The 9951-nt window shown below is 44.8% G+C and overlaps 1 gene segment (V, D, J or C); it reads right to left on the bottom strand.

Moving 5' to 3' along the window:
- Nucleotides 1-7555: 7555 nt before the first annotated feature.
- On the bottom strand, nucleotides 7556-8062 carry LOC103562612 (immunoglobulin heavy variable 1-69-like). The segment is given in 2 exon segments: nucleotides 7556-7872; nucleotides 7958-8062. Coding segments are annotated over 2 exon segments (363 nt in total).
- Between the last annotated feature and the right edge of the window lie 1889 nt (nucleotides 8063-9951).

Here is a 9951-nt window from a genome sequence, read left to right as displayed (position 1 = left end):
CTTGGAGGAGGACGTGAAGGGACAGCACTGAAGACCCAGCTGGGTGGTGATGGAGACTCCAGTGTGAAGGGGGAGCCCTGGCTCAAATGGGTGGTTCCCCCAGGTGAGTTTGCATATTTACCACCCTAGCCTCCAGGAGAGGATAAGGTTCAGTAACCCCCAACCCCCTTCCAACAGTCTTATCACAGCACGTGAGGACAGGGACCACATAGAAGGACAGGACTGAGGAGGACAACGGTTGGTGTGCACACTGTCCTGAATACTGGTGGCTCTCACCATGTGGTCCTCAGACCAGCATCAGTGGGAGCCTGTTTGGGATGCAGAAACTCAGATCAACACTATTTGTCCTGAATGTGAATATCTGAGCATGGGTTCCAGGTATCTGCATTGTAATACTTTCTGCAAGTGAGTCTTTTTGCACCAAAGATTGAGAAATACTTGCCTACCAGTAAAGATGGGATGAAGATTATCCTTCAACTCCCCATCACAGTAGGACCTGAAATAAAACAAACATCACTTTGTGTGTGTTACAGGCTACAATGTAGTCTCTTCAAAATTCGTATATTGAAGCCATATGCTCAGTACCTCAAAATGTGACTGTATTAGAGATAGGGGCTAGTGGCAGGAATTAAGTTAAACTGAGGTAATTAGGTTGTACCCTATTGCAACGTGACTGATGTCCTTATAAGAAAAAGCAAATAGGACACAGTGGGAATACTCTTGGAAAACAGAGGGAGAACACAGACATGTACAACCCAAAGAGAGAGGATGATGGAGAAAACAACCCTGCTGACATCTTCATCCCAGACATCTGGTTCCAGAATGCATACAAATAAATTTGGATGTTTAAGTCACCCCATCCACGTTATTTTGCTATGGTAGCCTGGGAAACTAACAAGTAGCCAGCCAGCAACTTTTAACTCACCTCACGTTAGATCCTTCAACCCTCAGGAAAAAGAAAATGTAATCTGAGTATGTTGGGAGCATGGATTCTGGGAGTTATCCTCAAAATGCAAAGCAGGCGTGGGTGGGACAGGAACTTGCTGGTGAGTAGTGTGTGCTGCACAATTTGGGCTTTGTCACTTTTCAAAATTTTACAGAAGAAGTATTACCAACAACCTAAAATAATAAAAACAGAAATATTGAAATGGGCAGAGGGCAGGAAAATGTTTCTCTCTATCCCTGCTCCTCTGTGCTCTGGAGTTTCTCAGTGAAATGGCATTCAGTCTTAGATCCCTGAGGTAGGCTAACCCAGATAATTCTAGCAGAAACCTGTGCTGGAATAAATTCCTATGTTTCACATTCAGTGATCAGGTCTGAACATAGACGAATTATCACGGAGTTGTGCTGTTCTGTGCTGCACTGTAGAGCCCTACAGCTCTCTCTTGTAGGGTCAGCCAACCTAGATCAGAGGTTTCCATAATTAATCAGCATTAAGAGACAGGGTATTGGGATGTGTCCCTCACCAAAGTGGAACTTGGTTGTGAGTCTCAGTCCAGACTTATTCTTGGGTCTTAGAATAAATTGTGCTTCTTGACTCCAGCCTGACCACTCAATTATTGGCAAGTGGTAGGCCCTAATCCTGATGTACTAATTGAGGCTCTTTGGAGGATGAAATTTTTAAATATGAGCAAGAACAAGAGGACCCCCTGAAGTATATCCAGTAGCCACCTAAACCAAAAATGAAAAATAATGAAAGAAAACTGTATCTTGATGCGGGGAAATGGATAAAGAAAGAAACCTGAACAGAAATCTACAATTTGACCCAATTTTAAATTCTAAACTTAATAAAAATATTTATGCTATAAATATAAGAGCACGCTGATTGGCGTTGTGCCCCTTCTACACAGTTTCTTAACTAACATTGCTGAAATGCACAGATTGACAAGACTGCAAGTTTTAATCAATAATGAGGCAAAAACTACAGTTACATCTGGGCTCCCTCAAAATCTGAGCCATGTGCTTCCTATGCCCTTAGGGGAGTTTGCAAATCCAAAATGGAAGACGATCAGGTGTACTTCTCCTTAACCACCATAACTTGCCTTAATCCCACATGTTGCTATCACCCACTGCCTTAAAACACCTCATAATCATCGTGGGTTTTCCAACCTGATGAGTAATGGCTTTAATCAAATTTTCTTTGACACTTACAAACTGACTTGACAAAATAGAGCCCTTGGGCCATAATCCATTGTAAATAGTTAATTCAGCCCAATGTAAATTAAAAGAGGACTCTCAAGGATTGACACCCATCCTACAAGAATGTTTACAAAAGGGGTGATTAGGGGCCGGCCTGGTGGCACATCCGTTAAGTGTGCACGTTCCACTTTGATGGCCAGGGGCCCATGGGTTCGGATCCTGCATGTGAACATGGCACTTCTTGGCAAGTCATGCTGTGCAAGGCATCCCACATACAAAGTAGAGGAAGATGGGCACAGATGTTAGCTCAGGGCTAGTCTTCCTCAGCAAAAAGAGGAGGATTGGCAGCAGTTAGCTCAGGGCTAATCTTCCTCAAAAAAAAAGGGCGGGGGGTGGTTATCCCACTGCTTTTCCAGTTAACAGCCTGACTGATGCTGTTCTTAAATTTGGAAAGAATGATTGATGTTTAATTCATTCTTCCTGTCACCTAATACTGTGATCCTTCACATTAAAGACCCACATTCAATCATGTTGAAATACTGACTGTACTCAATTAGAAGCTGTCAAATATTTTACCACTCTACATTTTGTTAATATATTCTATCCTGTGACCCATCAACATGCTCTCTACCTCTGTTTAACAAAGTTATTGAAAAAGCATCCATCTCTGTCTTCAAGCCTAAAATATAAGCACCTACGAACCAGGTGAAATTTCACTATTATCCTTGAACAATTACCATAATAAAATTGAAATATTGTTCTGTTTAATAAATGAATATTAAAAGTTGTAATGTGGAGATTAAATTCTATGTTGACTGTGTTCACTTTCTTAAGTTAGCACTTTCTCATGAAAATTAAATACAATTATGTTCATTTATCTTGTGAATTTTGGGCAGTTATGACAGATATACTGTTTCTATACACAAGAGAGTTCCTCTCACAGGTCCTTTCAGTGGTAGGTGCCTCACAAGATGACCTTCTCCACCTCATTCTCCTCCACCTGTGATCATGGCTGGACCAGGGCATAGCCTCCTCCTCCTCTGGTAACAAGCTCTCCTGGGAGATGTGATTCTGACTTCTGTGCCACTTACTTTATAGAGAATTCTCACCACATCAGGTCAACTGCATTCTCGTTGTTCTTGGGTAGACTGTGGTGACAGTGCACAAGCCTTTGAGGAATCAGCCACTAGTGTCCTCTCACTTCCAGGGAGGACAAAGAATTTCTTTGTCAAAAAGTTCATGTTACTCACCCACATTCTGAGTGGTCATCATCCTGACATCACCTCAGGAATTTCCAGAGCATCCTGCACAATGATGACTCCAATTCATGAGAGCTTGCAGGAACGGCAGACAACTTTCATGGGTTTCATATAAATGAAAACACTTACATAAATGTTTTATATCTGAAAACAATATTAAAATTGAAAAAGAAAAGATCACAAGTAGCAGTATATAACGAAACCTTTGAAAAAACCATATTTAAATATGACCCTAAGGTGATCCTCTTATGTCCCTCCTAACCTGTAATACACAATGATGCACCATCCCCATAACCATGGTTCTGAAACCCTCACATCTGCGGAGATCATGGAAGACGGCAGAGCCTCAGACACAGTTAATCCAGGATTTCTTACTCGAAGTGAGGACAAGTGTGTCTCCAGTCAGATATGGGAGATCCCAAAGAATGGAAATCCTTCCACGAGGTGAATGATTTGCCTCATTTTCCACCCAAATACTCCATGGTAGAGAACAATAAATCTGGAAGAAATATTTAAGAAATTGCATGAGGTTTATTCCCAAATCCTTACTTAGTAAATGGAACATATTCCTTCCTCATATTGATGGTATAATAGGAAAATTGAGCGATTTTATCACCAATGATAGAGGGAATGTATATGAGAGGATAGTTACTGAGAAAAGCACATGTAGCACTGGGGAGAACATGGTCAAATGATCACCCAGGGCAGTGATTTTGTGCAGGACCGAGTGAGCTTCAGGGTGTTGTGGCATCATTCTGCAGCAAAAGGACACTATCAACAAATACCTGGATGTCATCCCAGATAGCTCATAGCACGCAAAGTTTCCACCCTCAGCTCTCCCCAAAACCATAGGTCAGAGAGTTGATACTATAACAGCTTTAGCAGAACAAGACCAGTTATACATCCATCTCCCATTTTGACCAAACCATCATTATAGTCAGGCTACCAATGTGCACTTATATTTCCCAGATGAATGCATGCACAGAGGACAATCGGAGGGTCCAGGTCAATGGAGTCTTAGAAAGTCCCCTGAACCTTTCCCAGGTGCTGCAAGAGCCAAGCCTGAGCCTCATCAGAGCTCCAGACAGAGAGTCTACTCCCAGGATTTGGACCACAGAAACCACATCCTCCATTTTGGAAGAAGAAGTTGCAAAGGGAGCTGTGAGAACAAAGCCCATGGAGGAAGAGAATGGATTAGCAGAGAAAGGGGGAACCAGATCAGTTCTGAGTCTGATATGCACAGCTGCACCTGAGTAGGAGGGTCAGATATGAAATATCTTAGGTTTGATAGGTCAGTGGTCCTGGCCTAGACTCTCTCTTATCTGAAATCCTGACACCCAGACACGTTCCTATTCAGGGAATCCCACTGAGGTCTCTGTTCTGAGTCTGAATGGAAAAGAATGATCAGGTCCCCTGAGCTCTCTCAGGACTCTGATCCTGGTGACCATTGACAGAGTCATTTCTACCTCCATAGATGACACTTTGCTTTTAAGCAGATGACAAAGATTTTCTCACATTGCAACAAATGTTCTCATCTATAGCTAAGTGGTAAGAACAGAAACATGAGTCCAGAGAGGTTCTCTCAGAAACTGTTACAAGAAGAAGCCCCGGATCCTGACAGGCGACCTGCTCTGAGCGATCTCTGCACCTGCTCCTTGGCTGGTTTTGTGCTTCCTGGTCTGGAGCTCTCCCTAGTGGTCTTGCGCACCCCATGCTGGTCTGAGTGCAAACTTTGCTTTCAAAAGCCCCTGGAGAGAAACAGACCCTCTTTTTTCCCCTTCCTCTTTCTACAACATACAGAGTGGACACTATCAGCCGACGTACTATGCTTCTTCCTATTCAAATGATGTCTGCTCTGAGTATTTGTCCTCGACTGACCTCCTCACCCTTCTCCTTAGCCATAAATCCCCAGCTGTCCTTACTGTATTCAGAGGTCTGCCTTATTTCTACCTCATGCTGCAAAAGCCCTGTTGCAGGAGTCTTAAATCTTCCCCGCCATTTTAGCAAGTGTCGGAAGAGATGTTTCATTATAAATACAGAGGAAGCAAAATCAGAGAAGCTTTTGAACTCTCTGACAGTAAACAGACTGATAAAAGTGCTCAGCTTCAAAAATCTGCCAGGCTTCAAAATAAAGGAAGGGTAGATCCATGTTAGAGCAACAGGTCCGGGGGTTGGGGTTTGAGTCACAGAAGATTATCCCCAGGACTTGAAACCTAGTGGAGTTTTCCCGGATGGCTTTCAAAGTTGATTCGGGCAGTTGATTCCTTCTAACTCCCATTTTTTTCTCCCTCGGGGTAGAAATATCTATAGCTTTTAGCATATGCCTGCCCTTCAGTGGCATTTTAGAAGAAGGTGACTTGTTTTCCAGCATCACAGGTCTGCAGATGGAGAGGATTTTACACTAGGATAAACCAGACCCATACTCACAGTAAAACTTGATTTAGATGATTTGGTTTGAGATGTTGGAAATAATTATAGAAGGATTTTGGCCTTGAGTGAATGCTTTAACAGATTAACATTTGTGGAGAAGTTGGGACGTGTTAAGTGTGATTGGACTATTACATGGGTATGATTTTTTGGGGCTGAGGGTGGACCATGGTCGTTTGAGTCATTCTTTGAATCTGTAGATGGTATTTTGTATGGCAGAATGAACTTTGCCATATTTTATGCATTTAGAATTCTTGAGTTCCAAAAGTTTTCCTTGGTTATATGTACTGCTCCTAATACAATCACAAGTGTTTACATCAGAGGGAGGCAGAGGGTAACTAGACTACAGAATAAGAAGAAAACAGTGCGACCACTGATGAAAGGCAATTTACTTCTGGCTATGAGGATGGAGGAAGGGGCCATGAGTGAGGAGAAGCAAGGAATGCAGTTCCAGAAGCTGGAAGACACAAAAAAACCCTAAAATCTTCTGGTGTGAGTCAGTTTGGGATGCTATAACATAATGCCATACTGGACAGCTTAAGAACCACAAGAAATTATTTCTCACAGTTCTGGAGCTGAGTATTCCAAGATCGAGGTAGCAGCCTGGTCACCTTCTGGGGAGGGGCCACTTCCTGGTTCAGATTCGGCCCCCTCTTTTCCTGTCCTCACGTGGAGAAGAGGCGTGTGATCTCTGGGGCCTCATTTGGAAAGGCAGCAATCCCTCTCATGGGGCTCCACCCTCATTAGCTATGCACCGCCCAATGACCCCAGCTACCAAGAGAATTGTCTTTGGTGGTTAATATTCAACATAGAAATTTTAGGGGACACATGTATCCAGACAATAGCACTCCTCTAGGGCCTCTGGAGGGAGTACAGTGCTGGAATAGCTTGATTTCAGGACAGTGAAACTGATTTCAGACTCTGAGCTCCAGAATGTAAGAGAATAAATGTGTTGGTTTAAGCCCTGTGTGTGATGATTTGATCCAGTGATCAGAGGAAAGTAATTCAGGCTGGAATGTGAGTCTCACATGATCAAGGGTCTCCACACACTGCTCCGTGTCGTGTGATGACCATCAGCACTGCCCCAGGGACAGCAACACTTTCCTGGCTGTTTCTGTGGGGACGCACCTCTTCAAGGACTCACCACTGAGGGCGAGGACTGAAGAATGGTGTGTGCATGTAGACTGTGGTTGCAACTGGCGCACCTGTCCACCCACAACTTTGTTACAATAAATTTAGGATTGTGCTTCCGGACTATCCTGTGCATGATGCTTGACCAGCCTGAGAAACAGAAATTCATGCTTGTCCTTCATATCCTTACTTTCCCAAGCAATAGGCCAGTTTTCCAAAATACGGTGAAAGTCAGAGAACCTGCTAGAGAGAGCTCTGTAGTCCAAGAATCCCACATTTGACACCAAGCAAATTTTCCCAGATGATCCGTCAACTAGGATTTCCAAAGAACAAAAGGACTCATTATCCCCAGTAGAAAACCCAAGTAAATGACACTGGTCTTTTGAGGCAAGATCACCTCCCTGTGTCTTGCTCAAAGAACACTTGGGATCTTAAATCCTTCCAGTAATAGACTAGCGTGCCCATGAGGTCATTATCCTTTATCTCAGATTCCTGAGTCTTTGGTATGAGGAGCAGAAGAATTATACTCCCTTCATCTCCTCAGCCCAGCACAGCTGCCGTCTCCCTCAGGGTTTCTGACACTCTCAGGATGTGGGTTATCACACTGTGTCTTTCGCACAGTAATACATGGCCGTGTCCTCAGATGTCAGACTGCTCAGCTCCATGTAGACTGTGCTCGTGGACTTGTCCACGGTGATGGTGACTCTGCCTTGGAACTTCGGTGCGTAGCTCGTATCATCATCATGAGGACTGATAGATCCCATCCATTCAATCCCTTTTCCATTGGCCTGTCGCACCCAGTGCATAGCATATTCAGTGAAGGTGTATCCAGAAGCCTTGCAGGAGATCTTCACTGATGACCCAGGCTTCTTCAACTCTGGCCCCGACTGTATTAGCTGGACCTCGGAGGAGACACCTGTGGAGAGAAGACACGAGTGGATGGAATTTCTCTTGTGTGGCCATGATCTATTCTTCAGTGCAGGGACAGGGGAATCCCTTACCTGAAGCTACTGCCACCAAGAAGAGGATTCTCCAGCTCCAGCCCATTGTGAGGCACTGTGGTCTCAGGGCTTCTGTAGGGGAGGGAGTGTGATGTTTGGGTGATGCTCCCCGGCAACAGACATATCCATATTTATCTCCATAGATCTCCTATCATTTGCATATTCATGAGGAAGAATATTTCCTAGTTGATGACCTGGCCCAACCTGAGAATGAGCTGACAGATGATACAGCAAGCACGTTCAACAGGATGAGGAGGCTCCTAGTCCTAATCCGTGTTGTAAGATGTCTGTCTCCTGACATGTCCAGAGCTTTGTGTGTACAGACCTCCTTGCACTGAGGCACAAGCCCTCAAAGGACGTGCTTCTCATTTGTAACCCATCTGATCCTCTTCTGGGCTTTGATGTCTGAATGTCTTATCCTTGGGATGAGAGAATCTGCAAACATTTTGTAAACTTTGAATTAATATCATGATCTTTCTAGTCCAGATTTTGACTATGAAGATATTTAGAATTCCTAGAAGCCCATTTTGTAATATAGTTTGTCATTCCCTGACTGTTTTTGATAAATTATCCCAATAGAATTATCCGTTTAAAGACATTTCAGCAATCCTTGCCCGGATCTTATTTTAGATTGCTATTTCTTTGAAAAAGAGTAAATCCAGGCTCTTTGAGGAAAGCCCTCCCCAGTCTCCTTGAGCACCTGCTCCTGGGCTGGAGCCCTGTGCTGGGTGGTCCTGAGCGCTCCGTGCAGGGGATGATGCTGTTGGGGCTCACAGGGCGTTCACCTCTCGGTGTTTCTATGCAGTGTTAGTGACTGTGCCCAGGCTTCAGAATGCTGCTGCCCAGGACTCTGTGGACACCACCAGGAGTGTGAGCATGGGACTAGGACTGAGGCTAGAAATGGAAAGGGTCACCCCTTCAACACTCTCGGGCCTGCAGCTGGGGGTTCCCTGGAGACACTGCAGCTGTTGGAGGTGAGATCCCTGAGAAGTAGGAGGACGAAGAGGCAGGACTGTTGTCAGCTGACTCAGGTGAGGTGGCTCTGCAGGGTCCCCTGGTGGACAGGGCTGCAGCTGGCTGGAGCAAGATCAGCTCCGGAGGGTGCCCTGGCTTCCGCAGGACACCTGGTCATTAGGACAGACTCAGGTACTGCCTATCCTTGGGGCTCCATCCTGTTTGTCATTTTCCCCTCCTGACAACTTGCCTCGTGGACTCAAGACCCCACGTTCAAGGCGGAGAGAGACTCACTAATCAGTCACCCCATGGAGAGGCGAGTGCTGGCTGTGTCCTTGGAGACCTCAGTGCTTTCTCTGGGGTCCCACTTCACCAACACCAGGGCTCCTCTCTTCCCAGCAGAAAATGTGCTGAAGGAGCTTGTCATGGGGCCCTATGTGGCCAGGAGGACTGGCTGCTTTGAGAACAGTGCCATCCTCTCTCTACTCATGCGGATGTTTCTACATTTATCAAATGCCCACCACAAATCCAGGGGCTCCATATTGTCAGATAACCAGTCCAGTCCATTTCCCTTCTCCACTATCTCATGTCGAAACTATTGGATATTCCAAGTTTGAAGAAAGCAGCTAAAAGAAAAAAAAACTGCATTGAATTCAGACAAAGCTGGGTGACACCACTGCTTATTGTAATTCAGAACAGCTTTACCAGCTCACTTAACTGGAGAGGACACTTCTTCAGTGAAACAGCTTCCTGACCAGGTATGTTCAGCACTCCCATGGATGTGGATTTACTCATATCAAGTTATTTTGCAGTTCATAATTGGGACAAGGTGGACATTTCCACGGAGGGTAATCATTCCTATAATTATTGAAATGACCGGCAACCCCTATTCTTGCTTCTTTCTGTACACAGCTCAGAGTCTGTGAGACCAATCTAGACTCAGGTCTCCCTCCTTGAGGGACACCGTTGAGAAATGCAAGTGCCACTCAGATCACAAACTGAGACAGCTGGTGGGGGCCACAGAGCTCACCAAGATGCTG

This window comes from Equus przewalskii, chromosome 25 (assembly GCF_037783145.1).
Source record: "Equus przewalskii isolate Varuska chromosome 25, EquPr2, whole genome shotgun sequence".
Classification (NCBI taxonomy): Eukaryota; Metazoa; Chordata; class Mammalia; order Perissodactyla; family Equidae; genus Equus; species Equus przewalskii.
This window is presented reverse-complemented; position numbering and strand designations above follow the sequence as displayed.